The sequence below is a fragment of the Caretta caretta genome, chromosome 26 (genome assembly GCF_965140235.1).
Source record: "Caretta caretta isolate rCarCar2 chromosome 26, rCarCar1.hap1, whole genome shotgun sequence".
Lineage (NCBI taxonomy): Eukaryota > Metazoa > Chordata > Testudines > Cheloniidae > Caretta > Caretta caretta.
In genome coordinates, this window is record NC_134231.1 from 12,399,047 (window position 1) to 12,423,496 (window position 24,450).

Genomic DNA, 24,450 nt, shown 5'->3' on the forward strand with positions numbered 1-24,450 from the left:
AGAGCTTTGTGGAATTAGCGGAAGGTCACCCCGCTTCTTGACATTGCTGATTATTTTTAATACCATGGAATCGTAAGTACATCAGGATCTTGGCAAGCACCAGACTTATAGTGAGAGAGGTTTGTGGGGATCAGCCAAGGTGCATCACCATGTAGTCCCAAACCGGGCACCGTGGCATCTGCTGTTGAGCAAGAGTATTGAAACTCTCTGCTCGCTGTACCTTGCCATAGGTGGAGGTGGAAGAGCAAATATTGTAGATCTCAGCTGGCAAGTGATTGGAAAGCACTTGGCTACCATGTGGGGAAGGAAAGATTTTCCACCAGCAGCACCATGGGGCAGCAGGAGAGAAGGATCAGAAGTGAAGTGGGGAAAGGGAGGAAAAATAAATACTTTGGCTTGGGAAGGAGGGTGTGTGTCTCTGGTGAGCACGGCCCGACTGGGCTCCTCAAAACTGCCTGTACTTCTCACTAAAGAGAGGCCCAGGGTGTGATGATAATGGATCTTCAAGAGTTGAGGGTGTTGGGGTGCAGGCCTAGTTAGCCTGATGAAAACCCCATGTGAAATCTTCCTGCTAGATGGCTGAGTTCGTTCTTGGTTAACTGCACGGCTGGCTTCTCCCAAGGAGACTATAAAAGGGCACAACTGAAGAACAGCAAGGACCCGCGGTGCAGGATACTTACAATGACTTCATTCCTCCAGCATTAAGCTCACAGCTGAGAAATAATATTGTGCCCCTTGCCCTGTGTCCAATGCATCAACTACTAACCGCTCCTGAAGGCTTTGAAGGCTGCAATGTTACAAACAGCCTGGCTAATCTGATTTTAAAAAGCAAGCACATTCCCACTTGCCCTGGCTATGCTCTTGTTTCGACTTTCCAGCATGTCCAAACATCTGAGCAGTCTGGAGATGGGACAGGCCCAGAGTCCTAGATCCTGAACTCTTGCAAAAATGAGGATTTGGGCATGTGCTTTTCCTCTCATGTTTTTTTCCACTCCGAGTGGGAGGAGGGGTGCATAACTGAAGGCTGTTACCTCAGCATTGGTATGTGGGCTGTGTGGGAACTGATTTCCTGTGAGTGAAAGCACATAGCTGGGAAAGCGGAGATAAGTATTTGGCTTCCCCGCTGTATGGTATTTAAAGGTCCCATAAAGGAATCCTGTCTAGCTTGCTCTGACAAGCCCTTTCAGATGTCACTCTTTGCATGTTCACATCTGCCTGTCAGCTTGTCCTCTGCTGGCCTCTTTTTGTGACTTTATTCAGCACACCAGAAGTTTTCCTTAGGGAGTAAGAATATCCTGGCTGGATAGCAAAGATATGTTTGCGATTCAAGGGACAGATCCCAAGGGGGTGTAAATTGGTGTAGAGCCATTGACTTGAATGGAACTAAGCTGACTTAGCCCAGCTGAGGATCTGGTCCCAAATGCATGAGCAACTAGGAGGCAGTGTGGCCGAAAACACACAAGGAATGAAAAAGGGGGAGGGGGGAAAGCAGCCCTTAAAATGATACTTATTTTGCTCACCCTAGTGGTCATATGGCCACGTCCATGAATGAGGTCACTTCTCAGCCAGCTGGATGTTGCTGGCCTAGGAACGTGCCTTTTTAATTTGTTTAAACCAAGTAATTAAACTGCAGGGATGTTTTCAATCGGGGGTTGGCTGTCTCCGTCTAGGGTCAGGGAAAAGACTCAGTTTAGGTGTGGGACTCTGACGGTTTTATTGTGTTTGAATAATAAAGGAAGCCCAGAGTGGAAAGTCTGATCCTAACTTTGCCATGGTGTTTGTCCTTCCCGGCTGGGGGGAGAGGCCAGCAGCTTACCCTGCCCTGTTGATATAAAACTGGTATTCCCAGAGACCGACAGGCTGGCTAGTTTCAAAGGCCTTAAGGAGGAGAGTCTTGGTAACTAAGGCATTCAATGGCCTTTGAGGATCTTGAATTCAGTTCCTACTTCTGCCTCAATTTTTCTACGAGGCCACAGACGAGTAACATATAGCCTGATTTGTCAGAGATGCTGAGCACCAGAAGCTCCAATTAATGTTTGATGAGAGTGATGGGTGCTTGGCAACTCTGAAGAGCAGACCAGGCAGTTGCATGCCTCAGTTTCCCCCTCTGTACAATGGGGATAATTCTGACTTGCCTGGGGGTTGTGAGGCTTACTTCCTTAATGTGAGAAGCGCTTTGACACTGAGAAGGGACGCATGTGGGAAGCACAAAGTATTATCTGTAGTGACTCAATTCAGCTGATGAGTGTTAGTTGTGATTTGAGCTGAGGCGTTAGCTTGATTTGGTCCTTTTCAAACGCTGTGCTATGTCTGTATGGAAATGTACCATGCTAGCAGCTGGTCCATAGAGAAGACGATAGTCTACTGTTGCCAAAAGAATTACTCCTTTTGCTCCATTGAGAAAGGCCGGTGCGCATTGGTGCTGAGGGTCTCTGGTTCAGTCCCCAGCGAGGACCCGTGGTTGGGTAATATTCTCATGGGTCCATCCACAATGCCTGACCCCCATGCTGACCCACTGGCTTTCCTACACCTTTCAGATTGACAAATACCTCTATCACATGCGGCTCTCCGATGAAACGCTCCAGGAGGTGTCTGAGCGCTTCCGAAAGGAGATGGAGAAGGGTCTCAGAGAAGACACCAACCCCACAGCGTCGGTGAAAATGTTGCCCTCGTTTGTGAGATCCACCCCGGATGGAACAGGTAAAGTGCTGCAAGGAATTGCTTGTTCTGCGTACAATGTGGGTGGGGGTGCTGGTGGAGGAATGATCTCTTCTGTTCCTTATTTGTTCCTCTCTACACCCTCTTCCTGATTGTTTTGTCCTCCTGTTGTGTTTGAATTGGGGAATGAAGGGTCCAGTTCTCCGACTTGCCCTGGTGGTGTAATTCTCTTGACTTGAAGAGACTTGCGCCTAATTCACACTGGGGTCGCAAGCCGAGAATGCCCCTTCTTGCAGGACAGAAACAGTCTCAGGTAGAACACAAGGGGCTGGGAGTGCCAGCAGGCCAACTGACCTCTGAGTGACAATGGGAAACCTTAGCTCCCCATAATACACACTCACAGTCGAGCCTTTTAACTGAACACTTCCTGCCAGCCACTATCCTAGCATAGGAGTGCCCAGAAAGTGCTCAGATATTACAATGATGCTGGTATAATAACCTAGATAGATGCAACAAACTCCTCCCATGGCTGACAGCTTTGTTCTCCCAGGTCCCCTAGCCAAGGCAGCTTATTACTGTCCCTCCAATCGTTGTGATCTCTGTGCAATCACCAGATTACCTTTAAAACTGATTTGCTGATGTAACATCTGTCTAAAGCGTTCAGGACCAGCAATAAATAAATCAGCTGGGGTATTTGTTAGGAAAGTTTCTAGATAAATGACTGTCAGGAAACCGGGTGTAGGATTTGTTTGTTTCTTTAAAGAGCGCTGAGAGGCTTAGGTTAGGGAGAAAAGAAGGATTTCTGGTTTAAAGTCAGGGAGTCAATTACATGCAGAGGGTGACATGGAATAACCCCTGGCCCCTGATGAAGACATCAGAAGGAAATTTGGCAGTGGTTTCCCACAGTTGCTGACCTCCCTCCAGCAGAGCTGAACATTGGGGAGCCCTAAGGTAGCCAAGAGGCTGAGGTGTTAAGTAACCCGGTTGATTAGACTGACCTTGCGCAGGACAGGAGACATGACGGCTGAAATGCTGGCAGCAGCTGGTGTCTTTGTGACGCTGGTTCTCCCAACATTGCTGCCCTGGGGGAGCTGAACCAGCATCAGTAGTGCAGGGAAAGGGGTGGGGAATGGGTCAACGACTGCTGAGATAGGAGATCAGCTGGGTGAGCTAGGGGTATGTAGAGGATCTGGAAGACTCTGGGGCAAATTCCACTTCACTGGACCTGTATTTGCGTGTGTCCTGGAGTGGTTCTTTGGCCCAAAGAGCGTGGTGACCTCGGTGGCACCGCTATAAAGACTTTGTATCGAAACGACCAACCTGGGACCCGGTGGCCAGCATCCAGGAGAGGGAAAGGGAGGAGGAACTGAGCCGTAGAAGAAGGCACCCGTCTGCATTTCTCCTTCTGTCTCCAGCTGCTCTGCTGTTGCTTTGGGTTTTTTTTCCCCTGGCTGCTTCTGTCTGTGGTCCTGTCTACACTACAGCAGGGTAGCTATGGTGCTGTAATGTCCTAGTGTATATGGAAGGGCTTGTTCCATCGCTGTAACTCATCCACCTTTCTGAGCCACGTCGCAGGCGTCTGGCAAGACCAGCTGAGCCCCGGAGCGTCCCCTTCTTTGGGTTGCAGTCTCGTGAGAACAGCTCCTCTGACATTGGTGTCGCTGACCCCGAGCCATCATAGGGTGTGTCTGCAGCAGTGAGTCTCAGAGCCCGGGTCTACAGACTCAGGCTCACAGTGCTCAGAACAGCAGGGCAGACATCGTGGCTTGGGCTGTGAAGTTCACCCTTGTCCCTGGGCTTCAGAGCCCGAGCTCCAGCCTGAGCCCGAATGTCTACGTAGCTGTTTTTAGTGCCGTAGCCCAAGCCCCGCGAGCCTGTAGCCCCGAGCTCTGAGATTCGCTGCCATGCGTTTCTGCTAGGCATGTCAATGTCCCCATACAAACCCTACGCCAAATCCCATCCGGAGGTGGTTTCTGGTTTCGCTAGCCTTAGGCAGCGTTGAAGGAATCTTGGTGTTTTCCTGGAGCTGCTGCATCTTCTGCTTTTTAAACAATAAAGCTCTAAACTTTACCCTGGGTAATGTTTCATCCAACGATGCACAGTGACTTGCCAGTCTACTGCTGCTCCTATGCCTTTGGGCAAAGATTCAGCAGAGGGATTTCTCTCAGGAGAACTATATCTTTTGCGGGGAGAGGAGTTCTCTGATCATACAGGTTCTTCCATCAGGGGTGAATATTTTATTTTTTGTTAGATTCAGTTTGTTCCTGTGGTTGAGATCCCATAGTCTAAAAAGGAGCTGAGATTTAAGCAGCCTGAACATCTTAGAGCCTGATTCTCCTCTCAGTCCGTCAGTTCTAGGGAGTTACTCCCTTGATGTCAGCCTAAGTGAGAGCAGAATCTGGCCCTTGCTGTCAGCTTTGAGCCGCTACTGTGTGGGTGCAAACCGAGAGCCCGGTTCAAATCTATCCCTAATATTGAATCGCCAAATGATTGTGTCACTGATGGACACATCCCACCATAAACTTTTTAACAAACTGTCCCCACTCCATTTGCTCTTTTTCCTTAGTGATTGATGTTCACATGTTCTGTCCTGTTTAAATATTAATCTGGGCGGGGTGGGGATACATTTCCATCATAGGTTCTGCTCTGGGTCTTGTGGCTAAGGCACTGGGTTCAATTCCTTGTTCTGTATAAGCATCTAGATGGAATTGTTTGGTTGTCTAATACTTAACATGAGTGCCCCTTCCACATTTTAGAAGTAATTGTAATCCACTCAGTCTTGCTCAGAAGCAGACAGATGTTGCAAATTTAAGGCCCTATGGGAGTTGAGGGTGCTCATTGCACAGCACCTCCTCAGGGTGAGTTGAGGGCTGTTAGTATCTTGCAGGATCAGGTTCCCAAATACATTGGCACCTACTCAAATGAGATGTGGTTGGACAGTTAAAAAGAGCTCAATTCTCAGTTTGGTACAATATATTGTAATGGGCAGCAGGGTCTCTGGAGTCTTCGCTAAGAGGGAATTGGTGTTAGGGATAAAGGAGGCTTCCCCTGTAGACAAAGACCAATAGTAATTCTCTTATACAGCATTCATAGATTCATAGATATTAAGGTCAGAGGGACCATTATGATCATCTAGTCCAACCTCCTGCACAATGCAGGCCACAGAATCTCACCCACCCACTCCTGCGAAAAACCTCTCACCTATGTCTGAGCTATTGAAGTCCTCAAATTCTCCATCTGTAGATCTCAAAGCACGTTACGAAGGCAAGGAGGCGTCATTAACCCCACTTCACAGATGAGGAAACTGAGACATAAGAGGTGGGCAGTGTCAGATCCTGAACTCGAGCCCACGTATTCTGACTCTCAGTCCAACACTCTATTCTCTAGGCTGCGATCTCCCCATAGGTAACATAGCAAAAGCGAGGCAACTGACCTTGTACTGTCAGAGCTCTGTGTTCCTCTCATTGTTCAAGCTGGATCTTTCTTAAAGGAAATCCTTACTGCTCCTTTTGGGTCACCAGGCACTCTTGCTACCAATGTTTTGCTCTGAATACCATATGAAATATGGGGCTTTTGAGATGGGTCAGCTGCATCTGAACAAGCAGCTGGGCTCTGTCCCCAGGAGAACATTATAAGCTGGCTCCTGCCACTCACACTGCCTGTTTGCCACATGAAGGGTTAATCGAGACACAGCTTGTGACTGCTCCAGCACCATGTCTAGCTTTAACAACATGCTGCAAGAGAGAAAACGAATCTAAGGCAAATCAAGTGGCACATTTTATTGGAAAGTGAAGTCTGATCTAAATGTGCCTCTCAGCTTTGTGGGTTTTCCCCTCAGCACTTGAAAGTGTGGGTGGCATTTGTCCATTTCCTTCTTCCCCATCTCTTCGCTGGCCTCAAATAGAGGAAGCATTAGTCAGGAGGGTGCAGTGTTATAGTTTGCATACCCATTTTATGCCACACCTTCTTTATTAAGCGAAATGGCTCTTGGAAGCTATGAACATGCAGCTTGCTCTCAGCAATGCTGATTCTCTTCTGTTTTCACTACTGACTTCAACAGAGTTTCTCCTGACTTGCACTGCAGAGTAAGCGAGAGGAGACCCAATCTCTGTACCCTCTTGCTTAGACCCTGAGCAAACACAAGTCCTGCTGGAAAGAATGGTGTGTTCAATTACCAGGTTTTAATCTCCAGAGGCTCGGTTTGTTTTCTCAACAGCGTAGGCAGTTCATATACCTTGCCAGTTGATTGTTTTACTTTTCTTTTGAAATCTGTGGTAGCCAGGTTACTGGAATATTTTGCTCCTTTGCTTTGCCCTATGGGATAGAATCCTGAAATGTCACTTTCATTCCGAAGATGTAATTTCTTCTTCATGTTACATCCTTCCCCATGTTACCATAGACAGGTACTCCATTGCACACACGCATGAGTATAATACCCACATTGGAATTAGACTAACACAGTATTCAATGGAATGCCTGAATCCCCAAGTAGATCAGTGTACTTAGACTGGGATTTTGAAAGAAACCTAAGGGCATTAGAAGTCCAAAACTCATTGAAATTCAGGGGATCTTAGGTACCTCAAGGCCAGATTCCCCCCCCCCCCTCCAAATGCTGAGCACCCATACCTGAAGTAAATGGGAGAACTGTGTGATTGCCCCACCTGGAAAAGCCAGGTCACAACACATGTGGGTTTGAAGGATTTTAAATATATCATAGTTTATAGATCAGAGGGGAAGCCGTGTTAGTCTGTATCCACGAAAACAACGAGGAGTCCGGTGGCGCCTTAAAGACTAACAGATTTATTTGGGCATTAGCTTTCGTGGGCAAAAATGCATCTGAAGAAGTGGGTTTTTTTTACACACGAAAGCTTGTGCCCAAATAAATTTGTTAGTCCTTAAAGTGCCAGCGTACTCCTCATAGTTTATAGAGAATGTCTGATCTGCATGAAACTGCAGCTCTGGTATTGTATTGTACTCGGTACTGACAGAACCAAACAAAGTCGTTCCCATCTGATGATAGGTTTTTATTTTAATTGTCAGGTTAAACTGCTTAACTTACTGGGCCTGATTCTGAACTGACGGTTTACACTGGGGGTTCCTCCATATGTTTACACTGACCTGAAAGCAATATTAAGCTACTCCTATAACTGTGCCAGCTGAATTTGGCACAGGTGTGTTGAAGTTTAGAACGCTTGCCCTTTTTTCCAGCCTGGTTCTTTTGCTAGAATGATCCAAACTTTATGGAATAATCCCAGCAATAGGATTAGCTGGTGGATCCACAACAATGAGATTGTAACAGGCACAGAAAAGCCATTGACAAAGCTGTGTTGTGGTGTGTCCCCACCTACCCCCTTTGTTTCCATGGTGGACAAAGTCTGGAGCGGCTCCAATTTTTCTCTCTCTCTCTTTTTTTTTTTTTTAAGCTGACTGGATTGAATATTCCAGATCACTTCAGCAGACCTGCGTGTGAGTCAGTGGAGTCTCAGTCTGCACAGTCATGGAATTCTAAAGTTCTGTACAAGGGGCGCGGTGGGGAGAACGGGGGGAAAACAAATTTAAAAGTACATTTTAAAGCTAAGCGAAAAATAACCCTTTCCAGAGCTGCTGTCCCAGCACCTGTTTACTCAGATCAGGCCGAGGATGGTGTAAGCCACAGGATTTCAGTCCCCTTTTGGATTCGGGGCTTCAGTTTTATTTCTTCAAGCTCACACAAGCATGGGTCATGTCGCTCCCCCACTCCTCCCGGGGTAGATGCAGCGAGGTCGACAGAAGGAAGGTAGGAAGCATCAATACTACAGTATTAGCAGCACGACTGCAGCCCCGTAGCTGTGCCGCTGTAGTGTAGACAAGCTTCAGCTACCAATAGCAGGGACGCTGTTACAGCGCAGACTGGATGCCTGCGGAATGACCCAGCGTCCCAGGCAGGCTTGTACAGCTGATGCTGCCGCAGGGTCACGGCCGTCGGTACTTGCAGTTGCTAGACGCCAGCCAGCTCAGGTATATTTCCATGTGGTGCCGTCGCACCTCTGATTGCAGGGTAGACATACCCTGAGTGTCTGCAGCATTTAGCACAAGGGGGGCCATGATCTCCACTGGGGCCTCCACGCACTACCATAATGCAAATAATATTGTTTAATTGGCATCTCCAATCGTAGTTGGATTTTGCACTTCATAAGAACATCCTGCCCAAAAAGCCTTCCTTTCCTACCCCAGAACATTTTCCTCTCCCCCAAAAACTCTGGGAGTCAGTCTGGATGACCAGTCCCGTCTATCGGACACTTTATAACACCTTGACATTAAAACGGATCCTAAAAGCCCCAGGGGTGGCTGTTTTACTTCTGCTGCTCGTGTGTCCTGCGATCCTCGTGCTGGTATCAACTATAATTACCGTGTTTCTTATGGCAACAGGTATTGAGTTGCTCCCTGGATGGACGCTATTTTGGTAAGACTGTGTGACCCTGGGTATGTTGCACATCCCATATTACTGAATACTTGGCTGCTGTTGGTGTGCAAGGTGCGGTACAAGACTTAGAGGAAATCCTAGTCTGTGCCCTAAGGACTTCACATTCAAAAGGCTTGATGCTGCCAGATTCTGAGCACCTCCCACGAGGGGCTTGTGGTAAGATGAGGCCCTGAAACATAAACCCTTGTATCAGAGGCCTAGTATGAGGCCTAAGGCCTGAACTAAAGTAATGGTCAAGACTTTGTTAACATAAAGCAAAGTTACACTGTGACCCAGAGGCAGGCCCTGTCACAGAAGCTGGCAAAGAAAGGGCTGATGTTGCAAAAATACATATACCTAAAAGGTCCCGGGCACTAGAGATACAAACATATGCCAGGATGATACCAGAACACTCCGATACTTGCACATTTCACAGAGATAACAAAGAACAGGCAGACCCATCCTGAAGACAGGGGCAAAAGGGTACTATGATGGATAGAGTTGTTTTGTTCGAACCAATATGTGCAAGGTGCGAGGCGGCACCTTACTACGTCGAGGGGGTGTACCTCAATACGTCAGGAGTGATGTGAAACTTGTTTGTACTTGTGTATAAGAATGCACCCTTGAAGAGTTTTCATTGTCTGGCCTAGGGGGCAATGGTAAATCCTGCCACTGACTGAGCCGATCCATTGTCAGGGAGCACATATGTACTAGCAGAACTGTAGACATCTGATCCAGGGATAATAAACCTGGCTGGGTGCCTTTGTACCTTATCGGAGTCTGTGGTCATTGGGGGTTCTCTCGGGGTTTTCTGTGTTGGCGATCTGCGGAGCCGGGGCAGCACAGAGAGGGAACACACACACGCAGCCAACTGTTATCAACATTGAACAGAGCAGAGCACCACACTGGTGACATCTGACAACATCGTTGACACCCTCGGTCCTAGTCAGTGATTTTAACGGGCGTTGAAAATCCTTAGAGCCTGGCAGCTTCTAAATGTCCCTTCAGGTGTTTTGTACCGATCACCTGAGAAATGCTTTTGGAAATGAAACACAGGCCTTCTCTGTAACTGGGATTAGCCTGTCTTGAACACAGTGCAGATCTTGGCTTTCCCTACAGGTTGTACTGGTGAAGCTAAACCCATTGCTGCTCATTGGTGGTTGAGTCCCAGATATAGACAAGGGCTGTCTTGGTGACCGTTACAAGAATTAGAGAAACTAAGAAGCTTGTTAGTTTTCAGACCCTCTTACCTTGATGCAAGGGTGATCTAAGCTACCTGACCTGCAAATTGGGTATCTCAAGGAGAGAAGCAGTGGTGCCTTGCTGGGGTTATATGGCTATAGAATGGAAGTTTGTGATTCTTGAGTTCAAATCCCAGCTATGCCCCTGAATTGTTGTGGCCTTGTGCAAGTCCCAAAAGACACCACTCTCTGCCACAGTTTTCTTATCTGTGAAATGGGGATGAGGCTAAATCTACCTTGCAGAGTGGCTGAAAGAGTCTTTGTTTATATTTAAAAATTGCTCTATCATCTGGGTACTATGCCAAGCTTCGTTGTCACTGATTCTCAGCCTACCTAAAATTAAAGTGTCTACTTTTTATTTTTAAAAATAAATCTCACGGCACCTATCCCAAGCTCTAGATTTAGACATCTGTAAGCAGATGTCTGTTGTATGCAGCTGCTGGAGAGACAGTTCCCTGATCTAGGATGCTCAAAGGCATTGAGTTATTGTTAGAGAAGGCACAAGTTGTGATCTGGGTCCCAGTTTCAAACACCCCATAGTTCTCGGGTGCTTGGCTTGGGCGTGGGGATGTTGTTTGAATCCTTATAAAGATGGGTTGGTGGGGGGCTGTCCAGTGCTTGCTAGATAATGACCTAACCAGCTTGGCAGCTCCTCCTTATAACATGAGTGTAAGTAATTAGGGCGTAACCAGAGTGTTACAGTTCGGGCAAAGCTTTCTCTTCCTAGCTTGCTGAGGAGGATAAAATGGGATTGACAGGAGGGTGTCCTTGAGAATCTGGCACCTGTTTCTCCCTCCTTTCCTTGCTGACCAGCCACCTTCCTCACAAGGCCTGCCCGCCCCAGGAGTGAGAGATCCAACTCCGATCTCTCGCAAGGGAGTGCACGGCCACTGCCTCTAACTCTGGTGTCCCATGGGGCATCACACCGCCCTTACTGCTAAGAGATTGAGCTGGTTCAAGTTTAAACTCTCTTCATCGTGGCAGCTTGGGATCTCTTGTGGAAGGATGATTTTGGATGAGATTTTTAAAGAAATTATCCCCTGGGATCTGGTCTTGGCAAGTTATTAGTTTCCAGGAGTACAAGATATTTTAAACAGGAGATTTAGGGCAGGGGGTAGAAGAGGCAGCTTTACAGAAATGAGCAATTGTTTCAGCTCTGATTTTTTTTTTCCAACACCCCCCCCGCTTTGCATTTCTTGCAAAGTCAATGCTTTTTTAAAAAATAGAATTAGCTTCCCATCTCCTTTGGGAGGTGGGTTCAGCTCAGTAATACTTGTGAATCGTTACAGGCTTCCTAAAGCAAATTAATTAAAGGGAGGCCGTACTCCAGAGAAGCTGTGTGTTAAGCTATGCCCGAGGGACCTAGCCAAATCACGTTGCGTTATCTGAGTCTCTCGCCTGCATTTGTGTTGTGTCTCCGCTAACAGCAACCAAAACAGGCAGATAAACTCGATTCACTTTCCCTCGCTGCTTGTCATGCTGGTAGATTACACTGCTTTCAAGTAGTAGATGATTTACGCTGCTTTGCATCCCTCTAATGATGAGGGATTTGGAGACAGCCTTGAGATTTAGGGTTGTATATCTCTTATGTTGTTTTCTGCCTCCCTCTGTCACATCGCCATAGGATCTGACTAGCTCACAATCTTAGGTTACGTCTACACTTGAAGCTGGGGGGTGTGATTCCCAGCTCGAGCAGACCTGCTCACTGCTAGTTGTCATCAAATAGTAGCCTAGCCATGCTAGCATGGGCTGTGGCAAGCGGTGGTACCTAACCGTGTCGAGTACAAACCCACCTGGACCCTATGGGGAAGAACCTGACTCCTGCTCTCCGCCTGGCTCTTGCTAACTTTGCTTTATATTAGCAAGGCTTGACCACTACTTTAGTTCAGGCCTCACAACAGGCCTCTGATACAGAGCCTTATGTGTTAAGCTCTCTTTCTAGTACAGTGCTCTTACTCCCATTTCCCTGTTGGCCACAGGGCTTTGTGCCGGTTTTATCCCAGTGTAGATGAGAGGAGAATGGAGCCCCATCCTTACAAAGTTTGCCCAAGCGCATGGCAATGGTCCTGGGATGCTTCAGAGGCATCTTTCCATTCTGTCCCTCTGTGATCACTCAGTCTGTCCTATTTACACTTCAGAATCCTTCCTCCAGAAAAGCCCTGCTTTGAAACCGGTCCCCTGGGGTTGAATTACTCGGCATGGAGATGGAGCGACTCTCCTGAGGTCACACAGCAAGGCAGTGGAAAAGTCAGGAACTGCATCTGGTCTCCTGGCTCAATTCCTCTGCTCTAACTAAGACCAGGCTGCTCCAGCCTCAAAAACAGCGTTGCTGTCTGCTCTGTGTGGACACGGAAGATCTCATAACTCCTCTGTATGAGCTATTTGTGTCACAGGCCACAGTTCCCCAACTACCTTGTGCAACTTGCTGTGGCCCATTGTTGCCTCATCCGCCACCACAGAGCTGCTTGCATTTTAACTGGTTGAAGGGGTCTCTGGATGTAGGGTCAGATTCATCCCTGAGGGGGTACTTTTCACCCCCTCCACCCTAGGGGATAGCTGTGCTGAGGGTAGGGATTCCCTCATGGCGGGCAGGCATTGGGAGTATGGCCATCACTCTTCCTTGAGAGAAACTTCAAGTTCTGTTCAGGGCTGTGTCAGGGGGGTCTGGCCAGGAGAGAGGCTCACTCAGCCCTTTTCCTGACTGTGCCTTATTTCTGCAGTGGAGCTGGCTGGTTGTGTCTGCCCGAGCAGGGATTGCAGGACGATTGCACTGTACGGAGAGATTTCAGCAAATCAGTAAAGTGCATGAAACCACTATTGCTTATTGTTAAAAGCAGCCAAGTACCACTGCCAGCGGTAGCATATCTGGCCCATGTAAATAGGCAGTCATTTCATAGCTCCATTTTAAGTGTGTGTGTGTGAGAATAAGACAGAGGCCTCTAACACGATATTCTTCTCTCTTTGCGCCTGCAGAGAATGGAGACTTCTTGGCCTTGGATCTTGGCGGCACGAACTTCCGTGTGCTGAGAGTGAAGGTGTCTGATAATGGCCTGCGGAAGGTAGAAATGGAGAATCAGATCTATGCCATTCCAGAGGATCTCATGCGTGGGAGTGGGGTACAGGTAGGTTTAATATTCCTCCCCCTCCCCCCACCACCCTTTATTCCTGAACACACTTTCTCGCTGGCTCACCCAGCCTGCTATGTCTTCCTGACGTGATTCTCCTGGGTATTCGAGAAGGAAACAACCCATGCTCAGATGCGACAGCCATCGGGGCTGGGTAAGTGCAAAAGGCCGAGGCTTTTAAAAGCAACTAATAATTTTCACGTACCTTGGGCCTTGCCTTCACTAGTGAAGGTGGGTTTTTAACACCCATTACCCTAGTGTAGACAGGCCAGTTTGTGTTTTAACATGTGGTAGCTGGCAGGTGTCTACACTAGGGTTCACAACTAACGTGTTCAGACTACAACTTGCCATCTCTCCACTAGGGATTTCTAATGAGTGTTAAATGCACCTTTTTTCCTAGTGTCAACGTGTCCGCCGTTGGATGCCCAATTTGAGACCCCATAACAGGGCCTTGTTTTCAGAAGGCAGGTCCGCAGCACTCTCTGAAAATTAGGCCCCTTAAAGGGTGTTTCATGTTGAGTATACAAAACTGCCAGTCACTAAAAATCTTGGCCCCAGAGAGGGTGGTACTCTGGTCTGCCCTGAGATGATGCCAGCATTGAAAGGACAGGAGTAAAGCACAGTGCATGTAGCTCTAATTCCCCTCTGATTCCATCCTCCCGCAACTGTGCCTAATCCCAGTTTAAATCTTACATAAAAGGCCCCCCCCACGCGGCCACCGCCCATCAGTTCACATGTCATCTTGCAGCATCATATTTGCCCTCGGGAGTTGCTGGCACCATGCAGTGGAAAGATGCTCCTCTGCTTGGTCAGAAGTAATCATCAATAGTCACTTTCTTGTCCAGGGAAATCTCTCTCGCTGTCCACGTGAGGGGGTGACACCCAGCGGGTACTGTGATGACACGTGCTCAGAGAGCATCCTCTGCAGCTTTGTATGAGGCTCGTGCTCTCTGGATAGAGGAGGGCGGGAGTGGAGCAAGGAAATTTTAGTGTCATTGCAAGATGCTGACGTGGTGGGGATTAAAGTTGTTAGGAGTCAGCACACCTGGGTTCCATTGTCACCTCTCCCACCAACCTGCTAGTCCCTTCCCTGCTCTGTGCTTCTGTTTCTCCCTTTGACTTGTGAGTCTAATGATGCCCACCATTCTCTCTCCATCTCAAAGTACTTCATTAAAGAGCTGTGTAAGTGTAAAGTACAGAGGCAGGCAGATGATGAAACACGTTGTCCGACTGTCTGTCTCCTAACCCTTTTGTTGGGCTGTTGATTTTGGCTCAGAATAAATACAAATGGAATAAAATAACAGTGTGCATTGTATGGGAGAAAATAGAGTTTGACACAAAATAAATGCAAACAGAATAAGATAATAGTAAATGACTGTTAAGGGGGATGTTGTGTGTGAGTCCTAGGGAATATAGTTTTAAAACTGTAATCCAGTCATCCCCTCCGCCCCACCCTCTTTGCTTTATACCACTTGAAGACAAACTGGTGTAATCTGTCTGTCCAGCTGTCTTCGCTTTTCTCATTAAAGCCTTGTGCGTAGAAGGCGCTTTAAAGTGCCTTGCAGAGAGATGTTAATGCTTTAAATGAGATTCGTCACTACCCGGGGTTTACAGTCTGGCAAAGGGGGGGGAAATGCCTGGAATAAACAGCTGAGGGAACTCGAGTTCAGTGCTCTGTTCTCTGCTGAAAACTTAGAAGAAGGAAACTAACGGATATTGAGGATCGATCCACAGTCAGCTTGGGTGATGCAGCAGGCAGAGCCTTGTCTGTGTTGGGAATTTATCTCCATTCCAGCCACCCACTGGGCCCCATGTGCAGATAGACAAATTTGCGCCCTGGCATTGTCCCCTGCCTGACACCTGAGTTCAATGCACCAGTACAAAGCTGCTGCTTATTACCGTTTACCTTGTCTACGCTAGGGGTTTGCACTGGTGGGCGGCTACTGCTTAAAAGAGCTACCCTGCAAATCTTTGGTGAAGACATAACTAAATCTCAGTTGCATTTATTATGGTAACATATCTCTGTGAAAATTCATTGCAAATCTTCAGTGCAGGCAAGGTCTAAAGAACCAAGGAAGAGAGGTTTTTTCTTTATCAAAGTACTGGACCATCCTGAACTGTCATGGGGAATCCTAGTATTTTGCTCTCTCTAATACCCTAGATTCCAAGACCTCAAAGCACATGACAAAAAATTAGGTAGTTCCGTCTACCTGCGCTATAACAGGGGGCAAACTGAAGTGCAGAGAGGTGAAGTGACTTGTCAAAACTTGCAAAGAGTCACCAGCAGAACTAAGGAGAGAACCCAGGAGTCCTGAATCCCAAATCTCCTGCTTTAACCACGAGATCAAATTCCTTTCCCAAAAGTTGTCTGTCTCTGAAAATCTTCCAGGCTGATACAGAGAAGACATGCTTAAGGATTTATTTTAAACTAAGCAAACTACACCTAGACACCATGGTCATTGGCAACTTATAAGTGAGTCTTAATAATAACTATTTGGATTTTTATTACAATGTGGTCTGCAAAGTCCCCGAATACCAAACCAGTTACAATCAGGAATACAGGTGCAGTACAGGGAATGCTTAACATGCCTGTGAAAGTTTCCTCCAGTATTATGGGTAGGCTTACATGAGGTGGCCAAAAGTTTCCTTTTGTGGGGAGGGTTACTCTCTAATAGCTGAATTGCTTGAATAAAGGAGAGAGACATTGGCAAGCGAAACACAGTCAGTGGCACCCAGTGTAATGTAGGATCCAGCGCATTCAGTTGTGAAATGATCCTGACTTGACTTTGTGTTGATCCATTCCAATGGGTGCTGGATTGGGTCTTTACGCTGAATAGACAGATTAGAGCGACTCAGGGTCTGAGCAGCCTAATGGGTGGTGATCTCTGTTCTACAGCTATTTGATCATATTGCCGAATGCCTGGCTAACTTCATGGAAAAGCTGAACATGAAGGACAAGAAGCTGCCCCTGGGATTCACCTTCTCTTTTCCCTGCCACCAAACCAAACTGGATGAGGTATGTGAAGCTTTTACCTTCTCTGGCTTGTAAGCCATAATAGATTGACCTGCAGGCTGAGGCTTGGGCTGCTACCAGCCACCAGGCGAGGCAAAAGAGAAGAGTAGCTAGGTTTTAATCACACCATATGATTTTAGCCTGGTCTGCACATGGAAGTTGCGTCAATTTGACTTAAATTGATTTTTTTAAACCAATTTAGTTAAACTGGTGCCAAGCAGTGTGGACTTTGGCTTGCTTCGGTTTAGTTTACATCTGTTCCCTTAAACCGGCAAAGACCTTAAGCGTGTCTTCATACACTATGGACGCATCTTCACGAGGAAGAAAGGTGCGTTAGGTACCATACGGTACTTAACATGAAGTAAAATCTGAACAAACTGCCCTGTCTTCATGTGGGTTGTATCTCTTGCTAGTTACCACATGTTAGCTAACTTGAGGTAAGGAAGTGCCTCTTTTGCATGCTGACACATGGAACTTCAACTCTTTGGTGGTTATTACTGATCTGTTTCTACGGCACCATTAACGTGCAAGGCATTTTACTGACAAGTAACGAAGAAGATTTGCTGCCTTGAGGCATTTACGCTCCAAATTGGGGAAATAAGATAATGAGATATGACAAGAAACCATTAGGAGAAGGTGGGGAAAGGACAAGAAACAAAGGAGGAGGGTAAAATTGCTCTTGAGGGCAGCCTAGTTTGCAAAGGGAGTGTTATTTATAAGGCTCCGAGCTGATTATCTTTTGGGATTGTTTTTGTGAATAACACCAGCTGTGTGCTGGGACGCTGGCTGAGAAGAGGATTTTAGAGGAAGGATTGGATGGCCGATGGGGGCAGCTGTTTATCACATATGTCGAGAGAGGCTGTTAGTGGCAGAGGGGGCAGGGTGGAGACAGATCTGGAGCCCCAGGTACAGAAAGGAGAGACAAAGGTAACACTGAGGACTGAGATGGGAGCAGGGCAGGTGGAAAAGGAACTGAATGCAGGCACTGGGTAGGGGGAAGGTGTGCAGCGTGAGGTAAAGCAGCTCCAAATGCCCCAGGACATGTGTCCCCTCGCTACATGCAAACAGACATGTCAAGCTCCGCATCATTCATGGTGCACCATGCTCCTCTTCCCACTGAAGTCATTGGCAATGCTTCTACCAGCGAGCGGGGGCAGGCACTCCTGCAGGGATTGATGTGCTGTCAGATGTACTTAGCTATTGACTTGTTACATGGAGGGACTCTGGTGACCTGATGGACTGTCTGTGGCATTGGGTTCCCAAGGTGAAATTTGTTCGTTTAGCGCCCTCTGGATGCATGCGGGTCATTTCACTTGTCATGTACCCTCTCCTCTGGTACCTAGCATCCTTGTGTGGGTCTCGTTTTCTACCCGTTCCCTGCCATTATAACTGGAATGCTAAAAATTCTACTCACCTCTCAGAAATGTAGCCATCTGGGTATTTTTCTGTCCCTTTGGCACATCCTCCATGTGCAGCGAATACTCCATCGTAAAGGCACCCACATGCTGCATAAGTTTCTATTCACTTTTCTTTCCTTTATACTGCTCTCTTGGGGAAAGTAGGGTGATCTCGTGGAAAGCTGTGGGGAGAGGCATCAAGAAATCTTGGTTCTATTCCTGGTTCGGAAACTGACTCATTGGGTGGCCTGGGGCAAGGTACTTCTCTGTCTTTTTTTCCCTCAGTTTCCCTGCCAAGATACTCACAAAGTCTCCATTTCACAGATGGTGAGTTAGACTAGATGACCCTTGTGGTCCCTTCTAACCCTATGATTCTAAAGCTCCTTGGGACCTAGGGAAGAAAAGCTCTGTATAAGAGAGAACGGAAGATGTCTCTGAAACCCTTTCAGAGTGGGAGCTAATCAAATTCCACGGCTGTACGGCCAAAATATTCCTGCTATTATCAGTATCTCTTAAACCTACTAATCATAGTAAAAGTCCCAGGTGCAAAGTGCCTTCTGCTGCTCAGGGCAGATTATTAGATTTGTTTGGAAAACCTCAAGCACCAAAGACTGTTTTTAATCAGAAGTCGTATGACACCCTGAGCTCTTTGGGAAGCATCTGACTCTGTAGAATCTGGTCAGCCTCACCCTGTGTTTAGCATTTCTAATGCGGGTGGAAGTAAATGACTAATTCCCCATCCCATCTGTATTTTGATGGCATTTCCAGAAATCTGGGCCTTGCTGAGACTCAAGGCAGGTTAACACGTAAAACGCTGCAGCGAAGATGCTGCTATGCCTACAGGATTGCTTGTCACGTCAGTGTCATTAATCTATCTCCCATTGACATAACGCTGTCTACACCAGGTCTGTATAACTTGCATCGCTCTGGGATGTAGATTTTTCATATCCCTGAGCAATGTAGTTATACCGATGTAAGTTTATAGTGTAGACTCCTTGCCAGTGTAACCATATTGATGTAGGTTTCAGAGTAGCAGCCGTGTTAGTCTGTATCCGCAAAAAGAAAAGGGGGACTTGTGGCACCTTAGAGACTAACAAATTTATTTGAGCATAAGCTTTTGTGAGTCTCTAAGGTGCCACAAGTCCTCCTTTTCATATTGATGTAGTTACACAGTCATAACCTACACACACGACAGTGCTGCAACCCGTCCCAGGAACCTACTGCAATAAGTTGCGTCAGTGGAAACCCTTGTCTTTTATACCAGTTCAGCTGATCTACAGTGGAGAAGGGTTTTTATGTTTGGTTGGGTTTTTTTGTTTGTTTGGTTGTTTTTTTTGCAAAAATCCCAAGGGTAGCGATAGGGCCTTAGTGAAAGACAGCTGAAGACTCCAGGTTTGATAATATGGTGTTCTGATTTCTTTTCGTAGAGTATCCTTGTTACATGGACTAAAGGGTTCAAATCCAGCGGCGTGGAGGGGAAAGACGTGGTTGCCATGATACGTAAAGCCATCAAGAAACGAGGGGTAAGCATTACCCGTGTGCTGAACTCCCAGGTTGTTGGGAATCAGCTGCTCCGCCCCGGGCACTCTATTCGGCTTTGGAACAGAAGAAAGAGAATATGTATAGATCCTGGTCTCGATCTAGCTTACAGCCCTCCACGCAGGAGGGAAGGTATTGTATTTCAAGGTGTTCGCATAGACTGGGTTCCTCCAGGTTGGGAAAAGCACTATCTAAATGCCAGCAGTGGCTATACTTGGCTTCAGACCCGACACATTCAAGGGTTGTCGGTCGGATTGATGCACGCTTCATCTGGAAACCAGTGCAAGACAGCTGTGCTCTTTTTAAAAAAAAAAAAACCTGAACAAACTTCCTCTTTTTTTTTTTTAAATCAGATTAGATTCTGTTGGTTGAGGATTACAGCAAACCTCGTGCTTCCTCATGCTTGTGTTCTGCTCTTTTCTTATGTTGTTCTCCTGCAAACTGCATTATCAGCTGTGAAAGTGGGTGTACTCAAAGAACTACTTCAGCGCTGAATTCACCCCTGCTCTGAATTGCATATTGTTGGTGTACCTTCTGATATCACAGTTATTCTGGCATTCGGAAGGACTGGAGATAGGGAGAAAAACAAATGTAGTAACCTCTGCCTCCAGTTCCCCATCTTTCCCTGTAAAGCCTTAAATGGCTTGAGATCTGGCTATGCCTCTCTTCCTTGTACATTACCGACTCCTCAGCTGACTGCTTGAGCTGATAGCCCTGTGACTAAAGCAGGAAGTAGGGAGGTTGGCCAGGAGTCTTTCAGGAGGAGTCGATTCCTCCAGAATTGCTCCCATTGCAAGAGCCTGGATTTCTTAGTCTGGATCTGCCAGAGCCTAGATTTATTAACGCAGCACCAATCAACACGGATTCCTCCTAAATTTTGGGGCAGGAGAGGGCTGTGGACTGGCTGGATGTGAAGTTACTTCCATGAGCATGATGACATTGTCTATACGGTTTATTGCATTTCTTGCAAGTTTTCCTTCCTGTATCATAACTTTTAGTCTTCTAAAAACACGAAGTGTCAGGGACAGGTGGTTGATAGAAGTCTAGATAAATCCATTTGTAACATGGCTACTTAGCTACCCTTCTCAAGGGGGTGTTGAGATCCTTAATGAATGTTTGTGCAGTGCTTTGACATTGAATAGCATTATAAAAGGAACAATTTTTACTAAAGATAGGCAGCCTATTAATGTTCTTCCGTCACTGAATCTGTGCTGATGAACGTTTAGCCCCACTTGAGCCATGGTTTTCAAAAGGAGCTAGTGATTTCGAGTGCTGACCTTGAGATGCCTTAAGAAGGAAGCTGATAAGAAGTGCTGAGCCACCTGCCCTGTGAACATCTTCCCCTTCATGGTGTCTCCAGCTGAGCACTGAGAAATCGAGCGAGCCAAAATAATTAGTCCCAGCTGATAATCCTGGCCCAAATGAGGCTGAATATTTGTAGGCACGGATCCCAAATCTTGGCCTTGGAGCCTCACTCTTTCTATCCTCTAAAGTAACGATTTCCCCAACCCCCACAATCAATCTTAGTAATGAGGGAACGGGAAGTTTTGGTCAAACTTGACTTGATGTCTCTCCCCTTTGCCTGTTTCAGGACTTCGACATTGACGTGGTCGCCGTGGTGAATGACACCGTAGGGACAATGATGACCTGCGGCTATGATGATCACAACTGCGAAGTTGGGCTCATTGTTGGTAAGACGCAGTGTAACATTGATGGGAAATAGATCCCGTCCAACCATTCGAGGTCTCTTTGAGATTACAAGTTTGACTGAGGAAAGTAATAGCGATGATGGAATATTCAAAGACTTCCGTAAGTTGTTCGTCTTAGTACCATGCAACGTTTTGATTAAGAAGCTAGAACGATACAAAATGAACGTAGCATGCATGAAATATTGGCTTAACTGACAGATCTCCAAATAGAACTGTCAATGGGGAATCATCACTGAGTGTTTCTACTAGGGGTCTCACAGGGATCAGTTCTTGGTCCTACGCTATGGAACATTTTTATGAATGACCTGGAAGAAAACATAATATCACTGACAAAGTTTACAGACAACCCAAAGAAGGGGAATTGTAAATAAGGACGAGGAGAGGGCTCTGATACAGAGCCAGCTGGATCGCATGATAAGCTGGTCTCAGGCAAAGAAGATGCATTTCAGTATGGCCAAGCGTAAATGTGTGCATCTAAGAACAAACAATTTAGGCCATGCTTATAGGATGGGTAGGAGCTCTGTGTGGGAAGCAGTGACGAAGACCCCATCCCTCCCTCTCCCAGGTGACTGACTTGTGATCTGTTTGGCACAGGAACCGGTACAAATGCCTGCTACATGGAGGAGATGCGTCACATTGACTTGGTGGAAGGTGACGAAGGGCGGATGTGCATAAACATGGAGTGGGGAGCCTTCGGAGATGACGGCGTGCTGAATGACATCAGGACAGAGTTCGACCGTGAGATCGACATGGGTTCGCTCAATCCAGGGAAACAACTGTAAGCAGATTCCTGGCTTTGGCTCAGATGTGGGGGGTGGTTTATTTTGTATTGTTTGTCCTTCTATTGTGATTGTTTTGGTGTGAGGAGGAGGTCATATATGTTAACTGGGTTACAGGACCCTACCGGATGCAAGGTAGACAAATGCAAACTAGGACTGTAGCACAAATTTGGGTTGGTATTTCTGTACAAACCACCAAGAGCAACCCTGTCATCAGCTTTGCTTCATCTTCTAATGAATGGAATAACAGCTACTTCTGGATTTCCCATTCAATGTAGTGATCTTCACCTGAAGGCAAACAGCATCACCTAGTGTTCGTACATCAGTGCAACCAACAGATATCAAACTCAGTGACTGAGAGATTGATTTTTAAATTAGAGGTGGACCCAGTCCATAAAACTTGGATCTGAGCTTCCTCCAAGATGCAGAAATAGTTTGGTTCTGGTTCAGGTTTACCTCTAATTGCAATGGACGGGAGAGGAAGTCACCTGAAGGCTTGATTTTTTTTTTTTTTTAATCTATGTATGTATATGTTAAGCATTTACAGTTGCATTTCTTTCTGTGCACACAGTTCAGTCCAGCTATTATCAAGGCAGCTCAAACCGTGCCCACAGGAGAAGTTCTAGCATGTACCTTAGCAATTTCCCCAGGATTCTGCAGACCATACAGACTCACCCACTGCAGGATAAGATGGGAGAAGTGGGGTATATTTCCAAAGGGAGATAGGCACTCAACTCCCATGTGCATCTTGGAAAATCTCTCGCAGTGTTTCTAGCTGTTTTAATTTGAAGGCCAGAATCCTCCGTCAAGCATGTGCTCATTGTTACATTGGAGCTTTGATGTTACTGTGGTTTAACCAAAACTCTGGGATACGTGACGAATGGCCGTGTCCATAGGGTTGTAGGATGATGGTTTGAAAAATAGACCAAGCCTTAGACACATTTAAAACTTAGACTGACCTGGCAATATCACTCAGGGAGATGAAAAATTCACACCCCTGAGCGCCAGCCTAACTCCCAGTGAATTTGTGACTAAGTCAATGGAAGAGTGCTGCATTGACTAGCTACTGCCCCTCGGCGATTACCTACACTAACGGGAAAACCTCTCCATTGCTGTAGGAAGTGTCTACGCTATGGTGCTATACTGCCGTAGCAGTGTCATGGTAGCAGCCGTACCGTAGACCTGGCCTGTAAGCGATTTCGGAGCCTAAGTCCCACTGACTTTCAATGCTGCGTAGCGCTTCTAAAGACTGTATCCTCAGGCCCTGTTTACTCTACAAGCGTCTGCCAGCAGAGCTGTGTTGGTCAGGGGTGCTGAAGAGGTGTGATCCCAGGCTGACGGAGCTGGGCTGGGAAAAGCTGTACTTATTTTGTCCTTGGGTGGGGAGGCTGGAATATGGTATACCAGTGATTACACTAATATAAGCTGCGTCCACACTAGGAGCGCTGGGCTGGTATAGTATGCAGCTACAGCTACGCCAGCAAAGCCCTTTCTGTGTGTAGATCCTGCCTCAGGCACTGTGGCTCCACTCCTGCAGAACTCTCACGCTCCCTGGGGCTAAAGAACTGGAAGGGACCTCGAGAGGTCATCTAGTCCAGTCCCTTGCACTCGTGGCAGGACTAAGTATTATCTGGACCATCCCTGAAAGGTGTTCGTCCAACCTGCTCTTAAAAATCCTCAATGATTCCACAACCTCCCTGGGCAATTTATTCCAGTGCTGAACCACCCTGACAGCTAGGAGGTTTTTCCTAATGTCCAACCTAAACCTCCCTTACTGCAATTTAAGTCATTGCTTCTTGTCCTATCCTCAGAGGTTAAGAAAAACAATTTTTCTTCCTCCTCTTTGTAACAACCTTTTACATACTTGAAAACTGTTATCATGTCCCCGTTCAGTCTTCTCTTTTCTAGACTAAACAACCCAATTTTTTCAATCTTCCCTCAGAGGTCCTGTTTTCTAGACCTTAAATAATTTTTGTTGCCCCTCTCTGTACTTTGTCCAATGTCTCCACATCCTTCCTCTTAAAGTGACAGTGTAGAATGGCTTGCACAGTGGACTGAACCTTGTGCTTAACTTCTCTGCAGGTTTGAAAAGATGATCAGCGGCATGTACATGGGAGAGCTGGTCAGGCTCATCTTGGTGAAGATGGCCAAGGAGGAGCTGCTATTCGGTGGAAGGCTCACCCCAAGCTTGCTCACCACAGGACACTTCGAGACTGGATTTGTGTCTGCTATTGAAAAGTAAGTAAGAAAGAGCCTGAGCAAATGGTTCCATCCTCAGTGAACCCCCAACAGTGGAGGGGAGGCCACCCCCTCTTCAAGACCTGTGCTCTTGGGAAGGGAAAGGTCTGTCAAGGCAACGGTGAGCGATCTGTTGTGTAGACACCAAGTAGAAACTGAGCAGGTTAGCCCCCCGCTCCTGCTCTGTGTGATGTGATCACTTAAGAGATAGAACTGTAGAAATGTGGGGCTGGAAGGGACCTTGAGAGCTCATCGAGTCCAGTCCTCTGCGCTGAGGCACGGCCAAGTAAACCTAGACCATCCTGGACA

At 46.9% G+C, this 24,450-nt stretch overlaps 1 protein-coding gene across 2 annotated transcripts in view; it reads left to right on the forward strand.

Annotated features, from left to right (window-relative positions):
* Window positions 1–24,450, forward strand: part of LOC125626497 (hexokinase-2) — a 62,052-nt gene that overhangs the window by 11,332 nt on the left and 26,270 nt on the right. For both annotated transcript variants that reach the window (XM_048829538.2, XM_048829537.2), the window contains exons 2-8: window positions 2,538–2,700; window positions 13,315–13,463; window positions 16,363–16,482; window positions 19,304–19,399; window positions 21,007–21,106; window positions 21,719–21,902; window positions 23,986–24,141. In XM_048829538.2, coding sequence (XP_048685495.1) covers window positions 2,538–2,700; window positions 13,315–13,463; window positions 16,363–16,482; window positions 19,304–19,399; window positions 21,007–21,106; window positions 21,719–21,902; window positions 23,986–24,141 — 968 coding nt within the window. The remainder of the gene's footprint in view (window positions 1–2,537; window positions 2,701–13,314; window positions 13,464–16,362; window positions 16,483–19,303; window positions 19,400–21,006; window positions 21,107–21,718; window positions 21,903–23,985; window positions 24,142–24,450) is intronic.